At 43.0% G+C, this 24,659-nt stretch overlaps 1 protein-coding gene across 1 annotated transcript; it reads right to left on the minus strand.

Moving 5' to 3' along the window:
- Positions 1-278: 278 nt before the first annotated feature.
- Positions 279-24,654, minus strand: lamc2 (laminin, gamma 2). Its single transcript, XM_047368266.1, has 21 exons — positions 23,749-24,654; positions 17,957-18,133; positions 17,771-17,888; positions 13,989-14,110; positions 13,776-13,907; positions 13,502-13,691; positions 12,917-13,029; positions 11,992-12,384; positions 11,674-11,907; positions 11,429-11,565; positions 8,443-8,590; positions 7,694-7,899; positions 7,467-7,546; positions 7,243-7,380; positions 5,168-5,312; positions 4,937-5,086; positions 4,685-4,799; positions 3,035-3,231; positions 1,672-1,830; positions 1,497-1,596; positions 279-1,383 (listed from the first exon to the last, which is right to left on the minus strand). The coding sequence occupies exons 1-21, from the start codon at positions 23,822-23,824 to the stop codon at positions 1,130-1,132; spliced, it is 3,384 nt and encodes a 1,127-aa protein (XP_047224222.1). The 5' UTR covers positions 23,825-24,654; the 3' UTR covers positions 279-1,129.
- Between the last annotated feature and the right edge of the window lie 5 nt (positions 24,655-24,659).

A 24,659-nucleotide genomic window follows, 5' to 3' on the forward strand; every position in this document is an offset into this window, starting at 1 on the left:
TGAAGGTTATATGTAAAACGTCAAGGTGAACTCTTGTGAGTCCAAAAATAACATCTTTTTGCGGTTTAGAAAATGTTTTTAAAACTGTTTTGTTTTGAACAAGAATAATAAAAAATCTTAATAAGTGGAATTAAATAATAAAACGTCCTCAGGAGGATTTTTATTTAATTAAAAGTACTGTGTATTTAGAAATATATTTACCTGCAGGGTAACTAAGAGAATTAACTAACTAACTAATTAACTAAGTCATATGTTGTATAACTAAACAGAAACCAGAATGTGATAAAAGAAACTGATTTTATTTTAAATCAATCAGGAAACATAAATATTTTCTGCTGTTCAGTGATCCAACACTTTTGGTAACAAAACTAATAAAAAATTGAATTTATAAGAGACAAAAAAATGATATGAGTATATACAGTTATAAATACAGAAAAATAAAGCAATCTATTTCACTTGTTGATTATCACACAGTAAAACAATAATCTATTCATTTATAATCGATTAATTCATGGAAACACCTCAAAAGGCTCCACTAACCTGCAGAAAGTTCGTTAAGACTTTAAGGTTGTTCACCTCTTCCTCATTATTCACAAATAAATATAACACAGAGATCTGTTAATAAACTGCAACCAATGAAACACCAGGACAGTACCGTTTCCATGGTAACAGAGGACTCAGGTGGAGACGTTTGGACGGCTTCAAGTTAAACTTTCAAACTGTGGCGACGGATGAAGATAAAGTCCTCAGTTTATTCGGAAAACTTTGTTAAATTTATGTCAAAATTCTGAAAAAAACTAATTTAATGAACATGTTTCATAAAAGGCGTCTGATTGTCTAAAAATGCTAAAATATCAACTGTTAAAAATATTCAAAACTTTTTCTCTGGTGTTAATTGTTCTGAATTAGGAGAAGTCAGAGGTGGAACAACAAGTTTGGGCGCTTTTATTTCTTTATAAAAAATAATCTGAAACCATCAATGAGCAGAGCTGTGTTTTTGAGCCGGGTCAGTGGGTCTACACACAGCCCCACCGACCCGGTTTCTGTTCATATGGCAGGAACTCATCACTGCAGCAGATAAAACCTCTCAGAAGGTCAGGAGATACCAAGTCTGAGCTGGCGATGCCTCTCAGGCCTCCTCGATGGGCGGGTTGGTGAAGCAGCCGCTGGGGATGGTCCTCACGATGTCTTCCAGGTTAGCGATATCTGCCAGGACTCTGTCGATGTCCACGTTGATGGCGGTCAGCCGGCGGCGGTGTGCCTCCTCCTGCTCCTCCATGTCCTGCAGCCGAGGTCTCAGACGACCCACCACATCCTTCTCAGCTTTGGCCAGAGTCTCCTCCAGCTTCCTCAGCTGCTCCTCATCCACGGGGGCGGAGTTGTCTGAGGACAGAAAAACGTCTCTGAATGACCCAGACTGAGATATATGAGCGCAGTGTGAGGATGCTCTGCAGGCTGAGCTCATCACAAACATCATGTGAACGTGCAGAACGTACTCAGGTTGGTCAGCATGGTGTTAATGACTCGCAGCATTTCCTGCACGGCGGTCCTGCTCTGTTTGGCGTTGATGAACGCTGAAGTTGCCCCAGCAGCTGCCTGCAGGAAAAACATCAGTAATATTTGTTTCCAGCTTCTTATCGCTGACAGTTCATGTTTGTCACCGAAGGTTACCTCCTCAGCATCAGCAGCCAGCCTGTCCGCCTCTTTCAGCTCCTCTTCTAGATCTTCAGATGTCTGCTTTGTCCTGCTCTCCAGATCCTTGGCCTCCTTGTTCAGTCTGCTGGCTTCATCCACCAAACCTTCATAAGGTGGCAGCGACCCAACTGCTTTCTGAGGGATAACATCAGAACATTACGTTACAGAACCCGAGAACTGAAGATGTTTTCCACCAAAACAAAGATTCCTGAGCAGTATCCCTGAAGAGATCTTCTTTAGATTGGAAAACAGGCAGAAGGATCCTGCTATTTTCCACCATTTGTTTTCTGATTAAAGCAGGATTTGGGCCCCTGGGCTGCAGCCAGATTTGGGGCCCTGTCTGTGAAAGTTCTTTAACGCATGTAAATTACAACAGACTGGCAGGTTCAGATCAACCACAGGGTTTTAGGCCAAGTACTCATTAAATCTCAATTTTTCCACAGCAATCTTTGTTCCTTCATTTTCATGGATTTTTATCCATGAAAATGATCCCTCCATCCATTATTTCCAAACCGTGCCAGTTCTATGCCCGGCCTGTAGGTGGCGGTGTAATACGTCACTGAAATACACCAATGAAGAAGCTACTGAGGGTTTGGTATTATTAACCAGTTTTGTTGTTATCGGCACAAAAATCCAACAAATATTGACTTTTTCTGGAAACTTATAAACACAATATTTATGAAACAACCTTTTAAATAAAATGGCAAAAATAAACTTTGTTGGCTCCTCCAAAACCCTGGAGCTAGAGCTACAGTGAAAGTCCAGTTCTGGTTGGATGTAGTAAAGTCTCTGATGCTGAGTAAAGTTTGAACGTTCTGGCTGGGGGCATCATCACATGGCCTATTCCAAGTAAAAAACTTTTTTTTATTAAACTTTAAATTTTAGCTAAAGATTTTCCGGACCGGGAGGAAAAGACCAACAGTGGGACTGAAAACAGAGGATTTAAAAGGACTCCAGCCCAGCAGTGCGTCAGCCGCACTCAGGATCTTCTGAATGTTGATGTTTTCATTGTTTACAGTCAGAAGATCCTGAAAGTAATATTTATTAGAAGAGAAGAGCAGCCAGGGCCTGAATCATGTAAGAAACAGCAGCTGATACTCAGCCTGCAGGGGGCGCTCACAGTCAGCTACTAACATCAGAGTAGGTCTGTTAAACTTACTGAATGTGTTTAAAGGTCAAAGTGATTCTTAATTACAGATTTTTAAATTAAATGGGGTTTTTTTTTTACAAGCAGGTGACGCATCTTCATGGAAAAGGAGAAAAAACATAAAATCTTGAAATGTATTGAATCATCTGAGCCATGAACACACCTCCATTAAAGTCTAATTGTTGCTTTTACCTCGAGGCGGTCGGCCAGGTTGTCCAGTATGCTGATGGTTCCCATGGCGTTATTGTAATCTTTGGACGCTTTGTCCAGAGCAGACTGTGTCTCGCCGTTTATACGAACAGCTTCCTGGATGGTGGAGTTGATGCTTGGAAGACGTTTGATGGCTCCATCAGCCAGAGCTTTGCTGTCACTGATCTGCTGATCAAAACCTGGGAAACACAAACAATGAAGTTAGAAAAGAATTAATGAAGCTCAATGATATCCTGGGTCTACACCCCCGCCTGGCCTGAGGACGAGGTGTAGCGACGAGTGACCAGCTGGCTGATTTAGGGAAAAAACAAACCGAGACTGGGCGGACTGGTGCAGAACTCACATCAGTTCTCACCATTACCACACATCGTTCAGGTTGTGTTGAAGATCGCTGGACTTCAGCCAAGGTTGTTTCTACAGTTGTAGCTTTGCTTGGAAACCAATATGGCCTCATGTGTCTGAAATCTGTTCAACTCTCATTTCTGGTGTAACACTTTTTATCAACCCAACTGAGTTTCAGCACACGCCTCCTTTGGCTCCATGATGCGGATTTGTGTGCAGGACATCGCTGACTCAGTTAATGATTTCTGACTGGCCAGAGGCAGCAGGGATAGGGGTTCTGTTCTGGTTCATGACCGTATAGAGAAGGGTCTCTGGATTGGAAACCTCGGGGTTTCATTAATTTATGCATGCTTTATGCAGATGATGTGGTTCTGTTTGTGTCTTTGACCTTTAGTGTGTACAGAGTGGTCCAAAGCTGTGGAAAGAGTTGGCTCCTCTATGTCTGAGAGCTACTTCAGGGTCTGGGTGATTCTTTGCCTCAAGGGAAAGCTTCTAGTTGGAAGATGATGGATAGATAGAGCTATGTGGTGGTGGAGAAGGAGCCAAAGTTGCCTTCCTGATGCCTCCCTATGGAGGTTTTTCATGTGCGTCTCTCAGGGAGGAGACCTCAGGGCTGAACCAGAACTCACTGAAGGGGCCTTCTGGTCTGGGACATCCTTGGGACCTTCCAGGAGGAGTTGGAAAATCCCTCCTTGGTGTCCTGATCTCAAATGTGCAGAAGACAACTGCCAGATGGATTACTGATCCACTGCTTGGTTACTTTTACCTGTCTATAGTAAAAGATCTCTGTATTAGAAGCCAATGTTTCAATGTTTAGAAAAAGGGTAAAAATAAAATGTTTGATGAACTCGACCAAAACGTTTAACTCTGCAAACCCCAGCCCAAAGGCATCAGGTACTGATGGGCTGAACATGTTCTGGTCCTGGTTTCTGGGCTGGAACTGCAGATCGTTTTGGTTGCTGGGTTTTGGTTCGCTTAAAGATGGAGATTAGAAAAGATGTCAGAGCTGAATTATGATTGGTTGATCTTTTTACAGTTGATAATAAAATGCTGTGGATCAGAACAACTTTTATGAGTCGCTTTCTGCTATCAGTTATAAAATGAGTCATTTTCACAGGAGCAGAACAGTTCTGACCGTTCAAGATGGAACGATCTTTGGTTGATATTCAGCTGAAGCCTCCTATCCAGGAAAATGTTTCTGAAGTGAAAATGATCACCATGCATGCGTACTACATGCATGTGAAATGATCCCATAGCGCCACCTATTGCCCATTCAGCGGGCGTTTGTACCTCTCAGGGTGTTGAGGGTGCTGTCCAGGTCGTCGTTGTTGGTTCTGATGCTCTGCAGAACCTTCTCGGTTTCATTTTTAGCATCGTTGACTCTGTCCAGCAGCTTGTTGAACTCCTGCAGACAAAGATCAGCTGATCTGAGGAGGAACCTCCAGCAAACGCTCCCAGACTTACCGGGTTATGTTTTATTATCCATAATTAAAATATCTTGACAGACTTATGTTTTCAGCTGGATTTCTGATTGGTCCATACCTGCTGGGCAGTTTTTCCTTTGTCCAACAGGTCTTCAGCAATCGTCCTGTCTTCCTCCACAGCATCCAGCAGATCCTCCACGGCCGAGATGTTCCTCTCCACCGCCTCCTTCAACCCATCCAGCCTGGTAACCATGGCGTCCACATCCCCCTGAGCAACATGAAACAACTCTGCCTCAGAGACTTGAATAGGTGGTTAATAATCCAGATGTTGATTTTTAGCTCCTGTTACCTTCATCGATGGAGGGAGGTTCTTTTCCAACCTGGAGATGTCTTTCAGCATGCTGTCGGCCATTTTGCTCTCCTGCTTGGCTTCGTCGCTCAGACCACCAGCCCGCTTCTCCAAATGTTTAACATCTGCTGAGGTCTGATCATAGCTGGATGCAGACAGGAGACTATACTCAATCATTCCTGAAATTTAAAATAATTTTTATCCCCAAACTCACAGAAACCTCTGGTTGATCTGCATTTCTCCTTAAAAGTTCTGGTCCTGAGAAAGATTTTTCCCAACCTGACCAGAACGTCCTACCAAGCCTTAAAAGAACATCGATACGTCCACAGAATGCATCATTATTTAGCCCACACACCGTTTCATATGTTTATTTTTCTATTGTTTCGAACATTTTATTTGTTCAGAAAGATAAGAAGATTTGAAAAGACTGGGTGGAGTGAAGTGGTTTAACTGGTTTTAAGACTCCACCAGTCTGGATGTTAGGGTTCAGATTCCACTGTTTTAACCTCAACTCCCAGTTGCTTCAACTGGTTTGTTCAGGTTTATAATGCTGCCATCTTGGCCTCAGAATCTCACACAGATTGTTCCAGGAGAAAAGAGGCTAAATTAGAATAAAAATGGAATAAAATGTATCTAGCACATTTAAAAGCAACTAAAGCTGATTAAAGTGCTTCACTGTCAAGGTAAAAATATAACGAGAAGCAATAAAATCCATTTCAAAGTAACAATAAATACAAAAAAGCTGATAAAACAGAAATATACCTCTACTAGAGTCTAACCAGCAGTGGAAACAGAAGCAAAAGGTGAGAAGATGAGTTTAGTCAGGGGTGTAAAAGTGGTCCTAGTTCTGTGGAAATCTTAACTAAACCATAAGAAGCATTAAAAATAAATAACATTTAAAATCAATCCAAAAACAGACAGGAAGCCAGTAAAGAGAAGCTCACCTGTCTTATTGCTGGTTAAATTACTGACATCTTCTGTAGACGGTACAGAAGATGGAGATACGACTGGTCCAGATCTTTCACACGTAGATTGGGCTTCACCCTGATAATAACTGTTAGCTGGTAGAAAACTGATCTTAGAACAGCTCTGATCTGTTTTTCCAGCCTGAGGACCACGTCAAGCATTACACCAAGAACTGAACTGCTAGGATTTGGGTTTTCCAAACCAAATGACGTTTATCTCGTCTTCATTACATCTTAGAAGGTTCTACTTCAACAAGTTTTATGTCTCTAGACAGTTTAATGATAGTAGATTTTGCTATAAAATTTAATGGACAGACAGACTTGGATATCATCGGCAAAACAATGAAAATTAATACTATATGTTCTAAAAATGGGTCAAAGCTACAACATCATCAAAATGAAGAGAAGGGGAACCAAGATGGAACCCTGGGGAACCTCACCAAGGAGCTGGAGAAGAAGAGCAACTCCCTAACTGTTCTGAGAGAAACATTATTCTCAGTCAGTCAGTCATTTTCTACCACTTATTCCATAGTGGGTCGCAGGGGAGCTGGTACCTATCTCCAGCAGTCTATGGGCGAGAGGCAGGGTAGACCCTGGACAGATCGCCAGTCCATCACAGGGCAACACACATACAACCACACACACACTCATTCATACACCTAAGGGCAATTTAGAGAGACCAATTAACCTAACAGGCATGTCTTTGGACTGTGGGAGGAAGCCGGAGTACCCGGTGAGAACCCACGCATGCACAGGGAGAACATGCAAACTCCATGCAGAAAGACCCCGGGCCGGGAATTGAACCCAGGACCTTCTTGCTACAAGGCAACAGTGCTACCAACTGCGCCACCGTGCAGCCCCATTATTCTCAGTTAATTATCTTAATTACTTTGGAGCATAAACATCTTAACTGAAGCAGTGGAGAAATGAACGGACCGAGGAAAGGTCCAAAATGTTCTCCTTATGATCCATGCTTGGCCTCATGTTTGGGTTCGTCTTTCGGTTCTTTTTGACTCTAAAACAGTATGTAGTTTGTGGTGCAGAGTTGTGTTATGAAAATGAATGACTTTGGATCATCAGGAGACTCTGAGGGCAGCAGGATCTACTCACAGGGTCTGCAGATCTCCAATCAGCTCCTTCACTTTGTTCTCTCTGGTCATGAGCGTTCGGACCAGAGCCAGACTCTCCTTCGAGTCACTCAGAGCCTTGTTGGCTGTTTGCTCCACAGAGTCGGCCGTCGTCTTGTGTCTGGAAGGTAAAACAGAGAAGGTCAGCAGCAGTGATGATGAAGAAGGTGAAGGAGAACCAGATGACATCATGGACCCAGATCTTACTTCTCAGCCAGCTCTGTTGCCAGTTGCACCAGTGAAGACAGACTGTCTGAACTCTGGGGGTCATCTAGGAGAGGAAGCTCCTAACAGCAAACAGATGAAACCAGTCAGGATGAATGTGCTCCAGCTCTCATGTTAATATCTGACCAGCATGAAGTCTTCATGTTCCTCTGTGTTCCTGAGATGTGCTGCATGTCTCAGATCTATGTTGGATTGTTGTGAAGTCTTACCGCTGACTGGACCTTGGTTCTGGCCTCCTCCAGTTGGCGTCTCATCTCATCCATCAGCGTCTCCACCTCCTCCACCTTTGACCTGAAGGTTTGCTGCTGTTGCCTGATGTGGTTGGATATCTCGGAGATGTTCTGGATCTCCTGTCCTGCTGTCAGCTGACTGCTGCTGATGGACGACAGACGACCCTGCAGGATCTTCTCCGTCTCTGTTAAACAGGAATGTGAAACATCATCCAGTTAAAGGTTTTATTTTATCAGACGAAACTTTTTCAACACGTTCAGCTGCAGTTCCTTTTAACCTCCACTAGAGGCAGCTGACAGAGGTCCAGTTTGGAAAATGAAATCTTCTCGTCAGTTTTTTTCACATTTTTAACTAAATTTGGTGTGTTTGTAAAAAAAAAAAAAAAAAAAGGTAATGATTTGATTTAGGAAATAAAAAACATTTATTTTACATTATACATTTGTGTTCCAGAACAAAGGAAATGAGATTAAGCTCAAATTCCCAGAAATAACAAAATAAAGCTACTTAAATTATTAAAGGGTGAACATGACTTTCTGTATTCAGCAGGTCAAAAATAAATTATAAAGTTTTTATGGTTAGTTTAGTGATAATTAAAACAGAAACATTAGAAACAGAGAATGAAGCTGCATTCCTGATATGAATCCGGGTGATTTTACTTCCATCGCCTGAACTGTTTTTATACGTCATCAGAGACAAATCCGCCAGAGAAATTAGGTCCTTCTCTAACCTGTGAGCTGCTTGCTGTTCTCCTGCAGGTTGTTTACCAGCTCCTCCATCGTTCTCAGAACCGCCTCAATCTCCTGGTGAGTCACAACTCGGCCCGATTCAGAAACCAGAATCTCCAGCTCCTTCAGTTTGGCAGCGTAACCCTCCATCTGATGCAGAGAAAAATACTTTAGACTGAGTTTTACCTGCAGCTGTTTGCAGAACATCCAACACTTCGAAGTGTTTGGCTGTAATTAAATGGATGGAAATGAAAAATGAGCCAAAGTTCAGGTAAATTTTATCCTGAATGTTAAGAAAAAGAAAGTTTGAAGTGACACAAGGTGTAAAAACACCAATAACAGCAGCATGAGTCATGAAAAGGTTTTCATTTGTTTCCAGGTAAAAAACCATAAAATGTCATCAGGAAAAACCTTAAAGCTGCTGTTTTATATCGTATCTATACAACTATATTCTATTAATTCAATTCAATTCAAAGATACTTTATTGATCCCCGAGGGGAACCCATCCAAACATACATCATGATACAAGACAAGGGAGGACGGGTCACCGAGGCTTTGCTGCCCACTCACAGGTGCTGCCCTTGTTAGATGAGAAAAGAGGCCACATTAGGTAAGTAGAGGGAAACAAATCATATTTCACACTTTATCCTTAGCAGGATACAGTTTGAGATTGTAAAAAACCTCAGAACAAAGAAGCAACAAGTTGACAAAACAACATCATGGCGGGAACGGTGAAGGTGGTGTGGTTACCCTACTATATTACTGTATTATACCAAAATAAAGGCTTTCTACTACTATATGCAAACAGTTAGATCACCAATTCATGTTTTAAACTGAAACAACATTTTTACTCAATATTTTTGCAGTAATAAAATACATTTTCTAAAAGATTTACTTGAAGTTATTTTCTGAAGTACTGATGTACTTTTACTGTGATGTATTTATTTGAGACTTCATGGATGTTGATAATGATTTCTGCTTCTTGTAGCTCATTGGTTGTGACACTGATGCGTTTCTCTGGTGAAGGTTTCAGATCTTCAGAACATAGGGGTGGTTCCATCTGAATGATCATACAGGTCCTTCTCAAAAAATTAGCATATTGTGATAAAGTTCATTATTTTCCATAATGTCATGATGAAAATTTAACATTCATATATTTTAGATTCATTGCACACTAACTGAAATATTTCAGGTCTTTTATTGTCTTAATACGGATGATTTTGGCATACAGCTCATGAAAACCCAAAATTCCTATCTCACAAAATTAGCATATCATTAAAAGGGTCTCTAAACGAGCTATGAACCTAATCATCTGAATCAACGAGTTAACTCTAAACACCTGCAAAAGATTCCTGAGGCCTTTAAAACTCCCAGCCTGGTTCATCACTCAAAACCCCAATCATGGGTAAGACTGCCGACCTGACTGCTGTCCAGAAGGCCACTATTGACACCCTCAAGCAAGAGGGTAAGACACAGAAAGACATTTCTGAACGAATAGGCTGTTCCCAGAGTGCTGTATCAAGGCACCTCAGTGGGAAGTCTGTGGGAAGGAAAAAGTGTGGCAGAAAACGCTGCACAACGAGAAGAGGTGACCGGACCCTGAGGAAGATTGTGGAGAAGGGCCGATTCCAGACCTTGGGGGACCTGCGGAAGCAGTGGACTGAGTCTGGAGTAGAAACATCCAGAGCCACCGTGCACAGGCGTGTGCAGGAAATGGGCTACAGGTGCCGCATTCCCCAGGTCAAGCCACTTTTGAACCAGAAACAGCGGCAGAAGCGCCTGACCTGGGCTACAGAGAAGCAGCACTGGACTGTTGCTCAGTGGTCCAAAGTACTTTTTTCAGATGAAAGCAAATTCTGCATGTCATTCAGAAATCAAGGTGCCAGAGTCTGGAGGAAGACTGGGGAGAAGGAAATGCCAAAATGCCAGAAGTCCAGTGTCAAGTACCCACAGTCAGTGATGGTCTGGGGTGCCGTGTCAGCTGCTGGTGTTGGTCCACTGTGTTTTATCAAGGGCAGGGTCAATGCAGCTAGCTATCAGGAGATTTTGGAGCACTTCATGCTTCCATCTGCTGAAAAGCTTTATGGAGATGAAGATTTCATTTTTCAGCACGACCTGGCACCTGCTCACAGTGCCAAAACCACTGGTAAATGGTTTACTGACCATGGTATCACTGTGCTCAATTGGCCTGCCAACTCTCCTGACCTGAACCCCATAGAGAATCTGTGGGATATTGTGAAGAGAACGTTGAGAGACTCAAGACCCAACACTCTGGATGAGCTAAAGGCCGCTATCGAAGCATCCTGGGCCTCCATAAGACCTCAGCAGTACCACAGGCTGATTGCCTCCATGCCACGCCGCATTGAAGCAGTCATTTCTGCCAAAGGATTCCCGACCAAGTATTGAGTGCATAACTGTACATGATTATTTGAAGGTTGACGTTTTTTGTATTAAAAACACTTTTCTTTTATTGGTTGGATGAAATATGCTAATTTTGTGAGATAGGAATTTTGGGTAATTTAATTGTAATTTTTTGAGAAGGACCTGTAAACCTGCATGTCTGAACCCTGGAATAAAAGCTTCTTTATCTAATATTCTAAAAAAACAGACCATCTCAGAACAACATGGTGCATCTAATACTAAAGGTTAAAGGTTAAAGTAACTCAGGATAGGGTACCAGAGTTCAGGAGGAGCTTCTGTCTTTGGGATGATCTGCTCTTCTTCTATTATTCCTGTTTTAACTGAGGAGCAAATAAATGTTCTTCAAAAATCTGAATAAACCCTGATTTATTTATATCGTCTGAACATATTCAGGTGACTTTAGGTCTTTGGTTTTGTTGAGGAATTCTGGTCTGAGCTGAAAAATCCTTGTTTTAGGACAAACTGTAGCGGCCAGCTTCCTGCCAGCAGGGGGCGCTAGACAACCCCAGAACCTTTGAATTATTCACCACGAACGCCATAAAACAACCAATCAGAGATTGGAGCCACCTTCTTTTGGATGGGGCTGAAACAGGTGGGACAGTTGGGTCGATCACACCTCAGACCCTCGAAGCCCGGTCGGCACCGACACTGACCCGAGTCATCACACTGGTCGTATTCGGAGCCCTGGATGTCACAGTTACAAGCTGCCAAAGAGTCAAACAGGAGAAACATTTCTCAGGTTTAGATACGGAACCGAAGCCTGAAAGGTTTCACTCTGAAGACTGAAACTCCGGCCAGAATTCTGCCCTCACGTTTGCAGGCATCGGTGGATCGGTTGTGGTAGAACCCTCTCAGACAGTTCTCACAGAACCGTCCGGTCGTGTTGTTTGAACACCGCAGACATTCTCCGCTGGAGCGGTCGCAGCTTCCTGCCGTGCCGACGTTAATGTGACCGTTGCAGTTGCAGGGTCTGCAGGGTCGCTGCACGCCTAGAAGACCTACAGGGTCACCGTAAAAACCCTCCCGACAGGTGTCGCAGTAAAACCCTGAGGGGACACACAGAACATTTACATTATTCAATCTGCCATGCCAAAACTGGGTCCTAAAAGTCCAATTCCTTTTGGTCTCACCAATGGTCCCCGGTGGACAGCGGAGACACTGAGGCTCCAGAGCTCCAGCAGCCAGAAAGCAGGATGTCCTCTCTGGACAGGGACACCTCACACAGTCCCCCTGCTGCATCGGGTCTCTGTAAAACCCCTCTGAACAGCTCTGCTCGCCGGGAGTCTCGTCGGCAGAGTAACAGTCTCCGGTCTGGGGGTCACAGCTGCCGCCCCTGCAGCTGCAAGGCTCACAGCCGCTGAAAGGTCCTGCTGACGGGACCCTGCGCCTGAACCCGGCCGAACAGCGCTCACAGAAGTCACCCTCGTATCCTGGTGGACATCTGCAAGTCTGAACCCAGCTGGCTGGGACGCCATCTCCACGCCGTGCCGACACCAGGTTCACGTTGTCCAGGTAACCACGTCCTGAAGGAATGAGACAGCTCAATGAGCAACCAAGACCCACGGCGGACAAAACACTCGATCCCGATTTTTACGCGTTTTTCCTCGGTTACTTTGCTTCTAATGCTGGTCAGAGGGACAGCTGTTAGAAAAGTCACATTAAGGTGAAATCAGGTCCACCTCTAACCATGAGCAGCAGCAACTCAGCAGTTTGATTCAGAAGATGCTGCAACATAAATAAAGGAGGCGTCAGCATCTGTTTCACTGAGTTAGGACATCCAGGATCAGTCTAGATCCTGGATGTCCTAACTCAGTGAAACAGAGGAACAGCATGAAATGAAGGTTAAAACAGATCTTTGGTGGACATCAGTGTGTTTTAAAAGATCCAAACATCCCATCAGGAAGAACTTGTCTTTCATCTTCATTTATATGTTTATTTCCTTTTAAAATCCTGGAGGTACCCTGCATAACAACCTTAAACAAATTAAACACATTTACATGAAATGACATTAAAATACGAAATAAGAATAAGAAAGAGAGTCGCGAAGAATCTCACCATTTTCTCCAAATGTGGCCCGGATCTTTATGGCTGTGAGGTTCTGGAGAAGCTTCTGGAACTCGGATGAGGAAAGCTGAGGCCTCCACTTGCTGCTGAGCTGCTCGTCCAGCCTATTCAGAAAAAACAGAAAACTCAAGCTGTGGAAACAGCTTTTGAAGCTGAAGGTCAGGAGATACTCTTTTAACGCTGTCATCATTCCTCAGATTAAACCTGCAGAACCAGAACAGATGTAATCGGTCCAGTTGTTGCAGCTTCAGTTTAGTTCTTCATGTTTTCGTCAAGATATCAGGTGGTTGTTGAACCATCAAGCTCCCTTCTTGGAGCAAACATGATGTTTCCAGCCAGTGAAGCCAAAACAAACAAAGCGTGAGTCTCCACATGTTTCAGCAGGTCACAAGATTCCTCCACTCAGGAATGTTTGCACTTCTGTGAAAGATCTGGATGAGAACTAATCCTGAGCTCATGTCAGAAACATCAGGAAACCAATGAGGCCTTAAACCCAACTGTTCTGAAGCTCCATGTGGGCGGGGCTTATCAGATCAAGGGTGATGTCATTCACAGAGAGAGAAACAGGTTTCTGACCTGAAGGTGTAGCTGATCTTCTTCCCACATGGGACGATGGATCTCAGGTCACCCAAAGAGGCAGCGACTCTCAGACCGGCGCCCTCCAGGATCACATCGTTTGTAGACGGGTACCGAACGCCGCGGTCCAAACGCAGTGAGAAGGAGAAGTTCTGACCATAACTCAGCAGTTTGTTCCCCAGGTAAACGTCTGCAGGACATGAGAGGAAACACCTGGTCAGAAGATAAGAGGAGGAAACCGTGAAGGACCCAGGGGAGGAGGAGCTTGTCTCACCTGGTGCTTGCAGGTAAGCCGGCAGGCTTTGTTTGGAGATCACCTCAAGGTCCTGGTGTTTCGGTGTCCAGCGGAAGAGAACATCCTGAGGAGTCATACCCTGGACTGTCCCCACCGTCCAACCTTCCGGACCTGAAACACAGCAGGTCAGAACCACCTGGTAAACCCATATGTATTTATCTCTGTGTGGGGATTTGGATGGTGTGGCGTTACCTGTACTGAAGGTGGAGGAGATGTTGTAGATGGAGTAACCAGGCTGTGCAGAACACTGCTCACTGTGTCCGTAACAGAAACACGGCAGAGTCAAACTCCCAGAATCCTCTCTTTCCTGACGTCTGAAAACAACAAGCAGGATGTCTGAGGTGAACCAGGAACAGGATCTCTGGGCCTGAAAAATGAACTCTGATCCGAATGACTTTTAAAGGTTGGAGATAATTACTCCTCATGTGAAAACCACAAGCATCTCATATAACTAATATCAGAAAGAGTGAATGTTGCTTAAGATAAAACACAAGCCTGCACATCTGCTGCAACATAAATTCATTAAACAGTACCCTCTATGAGTCCAAATGTCCGGGGTGAGTCCAGGGTTCAATTCCCGACCCCGGCACCTTTACTGCATGTCTCCCCACTTCTCTCTCTGCCCATTTCCTGTCTACATACTGTAAAAACAGGCCACTAGTCATAAAAATCACTACCATTCACTCCAGCCAAATTCTTCTTTAGGTCCAGTTTAATGAGTTCTGGTTGGACAACAACAATCTTTATCCTTGGTTATAGTAAAAAAATATATCAAAACAACGAACTTTGACAAAGTGAAACTATTTATCTGGATTATAAGAAATCCAAAAACTCCAAACTCTACATCAGTCAGAGGAAAAAATATTCCTATGAGTTTTAAACGTCTGTGTTTCAACCTTTACTCAGTTTGATTTTCTATGTTGAAAATACTGCCACCTGGTGGAGAATAAAGTCATGTCAGACACTAAGGGCCCTTTTCCACCGGCGCCAGATTTTTTTAAACTATGAATTTGACTTTTCTAGCATTAAAAAGATTTAAATTAAATTAAATCTGACCTAAAACATGTAAAAATATTTGTTGTAGTTGTTATTTTTATATTATTATTATTATTATTCTGACGGACTTTCAGTCGACAGCAAAACAAAAGCAAAGGAAAATGTGCGGAAAGTATAAACAAAAACACAATAAAAAATAATCTACTGTTGTATAAAAAGACACTTCACCAAGCTAGAACAGCTTATTTCTCATCATTAATAGAAGAGAACAAGAATAATCCAAGGTTTCTCTTTAGTACAGTTGCTAAACTTACACAGAGTCATAGCTCTGTTGAGCCATCCATTCCCTTAGCTCTTAGCAGTCATGACTTTATGGGATTCTTCTTAAATAAAATTGATTCTATCAAAAATAAAATCTTTGACATACTCCTGAAGATGATTACTTCATCCTCAGCAAGTGAGACAACATTGGAAATAACTGTAGAACCTGATCTGTGTTTGGACTGTTCTGATCCTGTGGAGCTTCCTGAGTTATCAGAAATATTAGCTTCATCTAAACCTTCAACTTGTATGTTAGACCCAATCCCAACCAAATTATTTAAGGAAGTGTTCCCTCTGATTACCAGACCCATTTTAGATATGATTAATCTATCCTTAGTAAATGGATCAGAACCACTGAAACCACAAGAGTTTCAGTCAGGTTTCAGAGCTCATCATAGCACTGAAACAGCTCTGCTGAAAGTCACTAATGATATTCTTATGGCCTCAGATAATGGACTTGTGTCTGTTCTGGTTCTGTTAGATCTCAGTGCTGCATTTGATCCAGTCGACCATAATATTCTCTTAGAAAGGCTGGAATATGTTGTAGGGATCAGGGGAACAACGCTAGGCTGGTTTAAATCTTATCTGTCTGACAGATTCCAGTTTGTTCATGTAAATGATAAATCATCTTTAAACTCCAGGGTTAATTGTGGAGTACCACAGGGTTCAGTACTTGCGCCAATTCTCTTTACTATATATATGCTTCCAATAGGTCAAATTATCAGGCAGCATAGGATAAATGTTCACTGTTACGCTGATGATACTCAGCTTTACTTATCCATAAATCCTGATGAACCCAACCAGTTAGATAGACTACAAGCATGTCTTGAAGACATAAAAACTTGGATGACTTTAAATTTTCTGCTTCTAAATTCAGACAAGACAGAAGTTGTCGTCTTTGGACCGGAGTCTTTAAAAAAGAAACTGCTTAGTTGATCACTTAACCTGGATGGCATTAAATTGACCTCTGATAATAAAGTTAAAAACCTTGGTGTTATCTTTGACTAGGACATGTCATTTAAATCCCATATTAAACAGGTTTCTAGGATTTCCTTCTTTCATCTCCGGAACATTGCCAAAATTAGAAATATCCTGTCCAGGAGTGACGCTGAAAAACTAGTCCATGCATTTGTTACTTCAAGTCTGGACTATTGTAATTCTTTACTATCAGGATGTCCACAAAATGCAGTTAAAAGCCTTCAGCTGATTCAAAATGCTGCAGCAAGAGTTCTGATGAAAATTAAAAAGATAAATCATATTTCTCCTATTTTAGCTTCCCTTCATTGGCTCCCTGTTAAATCCAGAATAGAATTTAAAATTCTCCTCCTCACATATAAAGCCCTTAATGATCTAGCTCCATCATACATCAGAGATCTGATTGGTCCATATGCTCCTAACAGAGCACTTTGTTCTCAGACTGCAGGTTTACTGGTGGTTCCTAGAGTCTCTAGAAGTAGAATGGGAGGCAGCTTTAGTTATCAGGCTCCTCTCCTGTGGAACCAGCTCCCAGTTTTAGTCCGTGAGGCAGACACCCTGTCTACTTTTAAGGCTAGGCTTAAAACTTTCCTTTTTGATAAAGCTTATAGTTAGAGTGGCTTAGTTTATCCTGAACTATCTCTGTAGTTATGCTGCTATAGGCTTAGGCTGCTGGAGGACATAATGACCACTTTCACCCTCTTTGCTACATTCTCACACTACTCTCCAATTTTGCATTATTTGCTGTTATTTCAGCTTTTAACTTTGTTCTCTCTTTTCTCTTCCTAGAAGCTACACCTGGCCTGACTCTGTGTTTACCTGTGACACCTTTCTGGAGAGGGGCATCGTCCGAGCTTCTGCTGGCAACAACTTAATGCTCACCTTCTACAGATGATCCACATGACCCTGTCTTTCAGTGTTTAACCCTTTCTCTCTCCTAGACATGGCTACTGACTGAGCTTCTACTGTAACTAACTCTATGTTCTCTCTTTCAGACTCTAACCTTGAAAACTGGATCAGAGTTTATCTGTTCTTTCTTTCTAGATGAAACAACTAAAGGAGCTACATCCATTAACATTTACTTTTCCTTCCCATAGAAAGTACTCCTGGATCAGTGCTTCTTTGTTCTCTTTGTGTCTCTGCTCTGTTCTCTCTAACCTCCAGTCGGTCGTGGCAGATGGCCGCTCACACTGAGCCTGGTTCTGGTTCTGCTGGAGGTTTCTTCCTGTTAAAAGGGAGTTTTTCCTCTCCACTGTCGCTACATGCATGCTCAGTATGAGGGATTGCTGCAAAGTCAACACCAGTGACTGTCCACTGTCTCTACATGCTCATCCAGGAGGAGTGAATGCTGCAAGTCACTGACTGGATGCAATCTGCTGGGTTTCCTTAGATAGAAAAACTTTTTATCCAATTTGAATAAATAACTGAATCTGACTGAACTGTTCAATGATTACGATTAACTGGAATGTATGAACCTGACTGTTGTGAAGAACCTTGAGACGACATGTGTTGTGAATTGGCGCTATATAAATAAACTGAATTGAATTGAATTGAATATAAGCTGAATTTCATGGAGAGAAAGATTATTAAAATGAAAACAACTGAATAATAATAATAATAATAAAAGAAGCTGTTGATAAATTCCGTTCATCTCGTAGCATGAAGCCAACCCGTTTTCCCACCTCTGTCTGCAGCCGTTCGGCCCGATCGGTCCATCGGGGCAGCGCTCACATTTGTCTCCGGTGACACCTTCCTTGCAGCTGCAGCGCCCCCTGCTGTCACAAATGTCACCGACCGAACCTGCAGGGAAAACACTTTCAGCCTGTTTTGCAGACATGATGACGTCACACGGACAGGTGAGCGCTCACCTGTAGGGTTGCAGCTGCAGGGCGTGCAGCTCAGTCCCGCCCCCTGCTGGTAGAAGCCATCTTTGCAGCGCTCGCAGTGTCGGCCCTCGGTGTTTCCTCGGCAGTCCACGCAGCGCAGACCTGAGGCGTCCTGCAGGCAGTACCGGGCCCTGCCGTTACATTCACATCGGACCTTTGCTGCAGGATGAAACAAGAGGCTGAAGGTTCCTCTGAACTGTTTTTCAGCTCTTATTATTTATAAGTAAGAGTTTTTCTTTACATGGAGACATTTCAGCTTCCAGTTTTCAGCCAACTCTGTCATCCAGTGTTGAACAGAAAACATTTTCCTTCTCTAACTGCAGGTTTTTAGGACCTGAAACTTGAGTTTAATTTTTCCATTGCTGCAAGTGAAACTTGACCTTTATCTTTTTCCATTAAAGTCGGTTTTAAATCTGTTTAAATGAGATTGGAGCTGAACTGCAGCTTTAGTGACGTCAGTCACTTTCTTCTGCCTTCAGCACTTTTAGTTCCCACTTCCTGAACTGGAAACCAGTGACATCATCATGGATGTTGATGGAGGACAATGATCCTCGTGGGTTTTGTGGTTGGTGGAGCTGATAGTACCAAGCTGAAGTTCTGCAGATAAATTACCGTGGTCCATTGAGCTCAGCCTGAACCAGCCATCGCCTGGTCTGAGGAAACACCTCAGAGTTCAGGACAGGATGGGTTTCTGCAAGCTGCTGCTTCATCCTCAGATAAACAGCATTTAGTGGCGAACCAGAGCAGAGATGATGACCTGCCAGAACATTTTCTCATTTATGTTTCTATGTTCTACAGATTAGATGGAGCAAGAAGCTTCACAGCAGCTTGGAGATATGAGCCAACATCTCACCATTAAGATGCTCCACTGGCTGAACACGTCCGTCAGTCATTTTCTACCGCTTATTCCATAGTGGGTCGTGGGTCTCCAGCAGTCTATGGGGAAGATGCAGGATACACCCTGGACAGGTCGCCAGTCCATCGCAGAGCAACACACAAACAACCACACACACTCATACACCTAAGGTCAATTTTAGAGTGACCAATTAACCTAACAGTCATGTCTTTGGACTGTGGGAGGAAGACGGAGTACCCAGTGAGAACCCACGCATGCACGGGGAGAACATGCAAACTCCATGCAGAAAGACCCCTGGCCGGGAATCGAACCCAGGACCTTCTTGCTGCAAGGCAACAGTGCTACCAACTGCGCCACCGTGCAGCCCTGGCTGAACACGTCTGTAACTTTATTGGTGCAACAGATGCAGCTGGGATAGCAAGAATTTATTACAACTAAAAATATTAACGGTTTGGATTTAAACGTTCTTCACAGCCTCCAAGATCAGAACCAACAAAAAATATCAGAACTGGTTCTGCAGCAGGGATTCCGGGCTATTTGAATGAACCAAACTAAATTAACTAAACTAGTTTTATCTTATAATCCGATTGTGTGAACGCTCAGGATTATGCTCTGAATAATAATAATAATATTTCTCATTAGGTCCAGTTTCACGGTTCGGTTTCGGATCATCTCTTACAGTAATGAGCTCATCAGGGATGGTTGGAAGATTTTCAGTCAATCTGAAGAAAACTTTTCTAGGTTGAAACGACTAAATATGAAGCCGAGCTTCAACATCTCAAATTATTTAACTTTTCAAACAAAATGATGGAAAAGCATTAATGAAGCAGGACCTTCTTCTGCTTTTAGGCTCCAGGATAATAAATACCAACCGATTTCTGACCCGGTTCGGTTTCCTTTTAAAGAGACAAAGATATATTATTATTTCACATCCAGGAAGGACAAACTGAGATATTAAAACGTATCATTAGAAATGAACCCATTTAATCTTCTGTGTTCAGGTTTAAGCTGAGCCTGATAAATAAAACCAGCTTTAACCTTTCAGCCTCTGATTCACAGTCTGAGGCCTCAGGTGAGTTTAAGGCGTGCCTGTCTGAGGTCAGCCTGTGATTCAGCTGACCCAAACGGATCAGAGCACTCCGGCGCTTTATTGCCCCTGACTCACCGACTGATAACAGTTCATGCTCCCCTGAGATGATCTCAGGTGTTGTGTCTTAAAGGGACGGTTTCCAACACGCACGTCAGAACCGGCTCAGAAAGAACAGATTTCATAACTCGGGTCTGAGGCTCTGTTCTGTTTTTACCTGCCGGAGGGAAGAATAAATAAGAGCCACACCCAGAACCAGTGCTGCAGATTTACAGGAACAGTTACAGCAGCAGAGCTCTAAACTTCATTTCCAGCTGGAAACACGTTTCCTGAAACAAACGGAAATATTCCACCTTTTTAGCTTTTATTCTAGTGAGGAAAACTGCATCAGTTTGGATCCTAACGGTACAAAAGTTTCCACTTTTCTCCTTTACTTTCAGGAACAAACAAAGAAAATCCACTTTTGCTTTCAGGAACCTGAAGCTGCGTTTGAAGCCAGGTGAGAAACCTGGACACGCCCACAGAGAGAGGAATTTGTTTTCCCAACAATTTGGATGTACAGAACCCACCTCTCCTCTGCTTTATGAACAGAACCATCAACAGTTTCTAGGAATTCCTCCTTTTAACACCTTCTTCCCTCTGAAATGAGTCTGGCTCTGATTTCATTACACTTTATCATGAGATTTCACACAGACTCTTCCCTGCATGAGGTGTTAATCTGGGATGTTGCTCTGATGATGTCAGACGTGTTTTACTAAAACAGGTAGAAGGAAACATTAGATTAAAGAACACTCTCCATGGAAAAGATGTTTCTGGCTTTTATACATTTGGTTTGAAGAAATGCATTCCTGATGTCTTCTTCTGCAGGTGTTTGGAAGAAGAACGCCTGCATTTATTTTGGTTGTTTAAGTCTAAATTTAATCACGCCGTCGCTCATAAATGAAGAATAACAGGAAACAACTAATGAAGCATCAGGTTTATTAGAACAGTTCTGGAGGTAACTTGGTCTACAAGAAGACCAGTGATGGGGATGGACATTATTCAGTTTCCAAGGAGCATGCAGATCCAGAACAGATCCAAAACCATGAAGCTCTAAATTATTCATACCCCTGGCAGATTTCAGTCATCTTTTAAAGTGACCATCAGCTTTCTTGTGGCTGGAGCTCATAATTAACATTGGAACGGTCTAGTCCAAGTCCTAACCTGACTCTTTGATAGAGAATCTGAGGAGGTAGCTAAAGATTAGGGTGATGGTAAGGAAGGCATTCCACCTCAGAGACTTGGAGATCATCACCACAGATAAATCATCAAATGTCACAAGAATCAAGATGTTTCCATTTATCACTGAAGAGGAGGTAAATATTTTAATTAAATTAAAATGAATAAAACAGATAACTATTTATTAGGTTGATCTGGTTTTATGATCTTCAACAGAACTTTGTCTGGTGACCAGAAACAACCTTCCTGCTGGAAGAAAATCATTTCAGATCTCAATCTGCCAGGGGTGTGAATACTTTTGGGCCTAGCTGTGTATCCTGCAGTGACCCAATCACACATATGGAGAAAGTTTTGGTGGCCCAAAACAGATTAGACAGAACCTGTTGGCATTCTCGCCTCCCATCTGGACTCAGGTACTGGACCCGGCAGACACCCCAGAGCAGAATAATACCACACACCCGCTGGTTTCTACTGATGGTTCTGCTGAGCTCTGACTTACACTGGTTCTGATGTTACACCCCCCTCTCTGCTCTGCATGTGGACCAACCTGCATCCCAACTGGACCATGGGTCCTCCATCCATGCATGTTTCACACACTCCTGACGTCTGTAACAGGGTCTGAATCCTAGAAATACTAAACCTTTAGATGATGCTCCTCATGTTTTTCTGGTTGCTCATAGGGGACCTCATCATGGTCCAGAGCGGACCTCACAGCTGTAGAGTTTTTAGGTTCTGCAGCAGGGTTCTCTGCTTCCTGAGGAACCGAGTTTGCAGCAGGTCATTCATTTCCTTCAATCATGTGTCAGCACATCTAAATTCTTCTCTGCTACGTCTTCATTCGCAGCAGCTAAAACGTCTGACCCTGAGGGGAAGGCAGCTCCCGTCTGACGGCTGAAGCAGGGTGGCAGAGCGGCCTCACCCTCCCTGCAGCTACGCGGTGATCTGAGGACATGAGCGCTTATTGCAGAAGTGAGGAAAAGCTGCTGGGAATTTAAAAATATAGTTTTATTTTACCTCCGGCTTTGATGGTTTAAAATCTGGGAAAATTAACAAGTTTGTTGTTTTTCTTTTATTTTTTTAGTTTGTTTTGTTTTCACTGCAGAAAAAAAAATCGTTTGTTTGTTCTAAAGGAAGGTGGCCCGTTTCTGCTGGTTCTGTTTGCCCTGCCTCTATGTTGAGTTTCCTTCCTGCTGTTGTAATTAAAGTTCTTGTTGTGTCTGAATCAGTCGAACCGAGTCATGAAATCATAGGTTTAAAGTTTCACCTTTCAGCTGCAGGTCGACGCAGGAACTTTTTTATTTAAATGTTCTGAATGGAAACAACAGGACCTGCAGTCATTTAGGTTTATTTCACCACTGGACCAGCAGCAACAATCAGGCATTAAATTATGGCCGTTATGTCTAGACGTCTGGGTCACAGAATCTGCAGGGGTCAGTATCTAATAAATGTGGTGAAGAATCCAACCAAACATCAGTGGGATGTGCTAGACCCACCTTGGACCTTTTCAGGACTTGCTACTAACATCTTGATGCCAGATACCACAGCACACCTTCAGAGGTCTGATGGAGTCCAGCAGGCTAGGGGGACCAACACCCTTCTGGGTGGTTATAATGTTATGCCTGATCACTGTACATATTTTTTATAATGTTTGACAAACCAAAGCTGTTTTCCCTTCTTCACTTCTCCACAGGTGTGTCCATGTCAATCTAAGATCCAAGCCAAGCTGTGGACCTTCAGAACCAGCTCATCATCATGATGTTCTGAAAGTTCTGACTTTAGTTTTAAATAGAATCAGTCGACTCTCTGACTGCTTCAAGATAAGACCATTATTTTATCCATCACTGTGGAACAGAACCTGAGGCATAGATCACCCTTGGTCCAAATAAGAACAGAGGAACCAGAACAAACATCTCCAGCTCCATGACCCACTTTAACGGAAACCCAAATCGCTGCTCTGCAGATGTTCTCTCTACAGTCTCAGCTCCAACCGGAGGTTGTCTCTAACAGATCTACTGATGGGTGAAGGAATCATCTGAGGAGGTCATCTAATAGTTGCTCCAACATAAAAACAGAAATATCACTTCAGCAGCTCTTTGCAACAAAAAGTTCTGGTCCACGAGCCTCTCGGCAGACTTCATGTGAACTTTTACAGCAAAATAAAACCAAAGCTCATATTTTAGTGACTTTAAGGTTTCTTCTGGGTCTGGATCCTTCAGCTACGGAACCTTTACTTAAATCAACTAAACAAAACCTCGTCTCTAACTGGACCTGCTGCTGTCCTTCCTAACGGCACCATTAATACGTTTAACATTCATAACTAATGAAAACCTGATGGCATCAGTTGAGATTCTGAACGTCAACAGAACCCTTCGGTCAAGAATCAGCAAAGAGTTCAAGTTCTGATCTTTCTTCTATTCATAAAAGAACATCAGCCTCGTCTGGAACCGGCTTCTGGTTCTGGGTTGCCTCCAACAATCAGTTTATCTATTGATAAAAAGTTCTAATAAAGGAAGACAGTTGCTGTTCATGATGTTTCTGTAAACATGAAGCTTACACGCTGCAGAAGAATCAACAGAACCAAATCTAGGCAGCAGAAGAGGTCCAGGTACTTACAGTAGAAGGTGTAGGTGGTCTGGACCGAGCAAACTGCAGCCAGAATCCCACAGAGTGAAATCCAGCTGCTCCACATGTTGTGTGGATCCTGAAACCAGCTGTGAAGAGAATCTGCTGGAGCCTCTCTGGGCTCGGGTTTTTAACCGCTCTCCGGTCCTGCCGCAGGTCTGAGCACGCTCCAGGTTCTGCCTTCACTTACTCACACGTGATTCACAAACACACACACAGTCAGAGGAAATGAGGCTGCAGGGCGACAGTCTGGAGTTCTTCTCTCAGTCTTCCATCATGTTTCCATTTTTACCACACAGACAGAGACGTCTCACAGAACCCGTTTCTCTGGAGAATACGGTCTCTGTTTCAGACGGACTGGAAGATCCAGATGTCTGATATAAACATGTCTCTGTGCAGCTGAGCTCTGCAGAAGATTCAGAGGGTGGCTTCAATAAATCACCATAAAATCTCATCAGATGCTGTGGTGCCCTATCTGTCCTGGGTTGTAACTCTTAACTCTAACATCTGCAAGACAAGACATGAAGGATCACTGAAGCAGGAAGGCTGGGATAGAAACTGGCAATAAATGGCTGCAAGAGCAGGAAAAACCCAGAAGAACCACATGAAACAGACAAAGACATGAAATAAGAACAAACTGAGGCACAAAATCACAAAACTATGAGTTTAACAAGTGAAGAGAGGGAAAGGAAGACAGGCGAGGGAAGCAAAAATAACCAGAAATATTCATAAACAAAAAGTGTTATAATCTTCAGCCAAAGAAAGGCCCAAGTTCTGACCCAATTCGGTCTCAAATCAGCCCCAGTTCAGCCCATCTGAGTGTATTTTTCACACAGAGGTTAAATCAAACAGCTGGACGGGTTGAACTGTAATTTTTCCTCCCTCGAGGTCTTCATATTTTC

The sequence above is a fragment of the Girardinichthys multiradiatus genome, chromosome 6 (genome assembly GCF_021462225.1).
Source record: "Girardinichthys multiradiatus isolate DD_20200921_A chromosome 6, DD_fGirMul_XY1, whole genome shotgun sequence".
In the NCBI taxonomy this organism is placed as follows: domain Eukaryota; kingdom Metazoa; phylum Chordata; class Actinopteri; order Cyprinodontiformes; family Goodeidae; genus Girardinichthys; species Girardinichthys multiradiatus.

Excerpts from the sequence above, each read along its gene's own strand:
- lamc2 (XM_047368266.1), bottom strand. The coding sequence starts at position 23,824 with ATGTGGAGCAGCTGGATTTCACTCTGTGGGATTCTGGCTGCAGTTTGC. Across the intron at positions 13,692-13,775 it reads GGCTTACCTGCAAGCACCAG|ACGTTTACCTGGGGAACAAA; the intron begins GTGAGACAAGCT and ends CATGTCCTGCAG. Across the intron at positions 7,381-7,466 it reads GCAACAGAGCTGGCTGAGAA|ACACAAGACGACGGCCGACT; the intron begins GTAAGATCTGGG and ends TTTACCTTCCAG.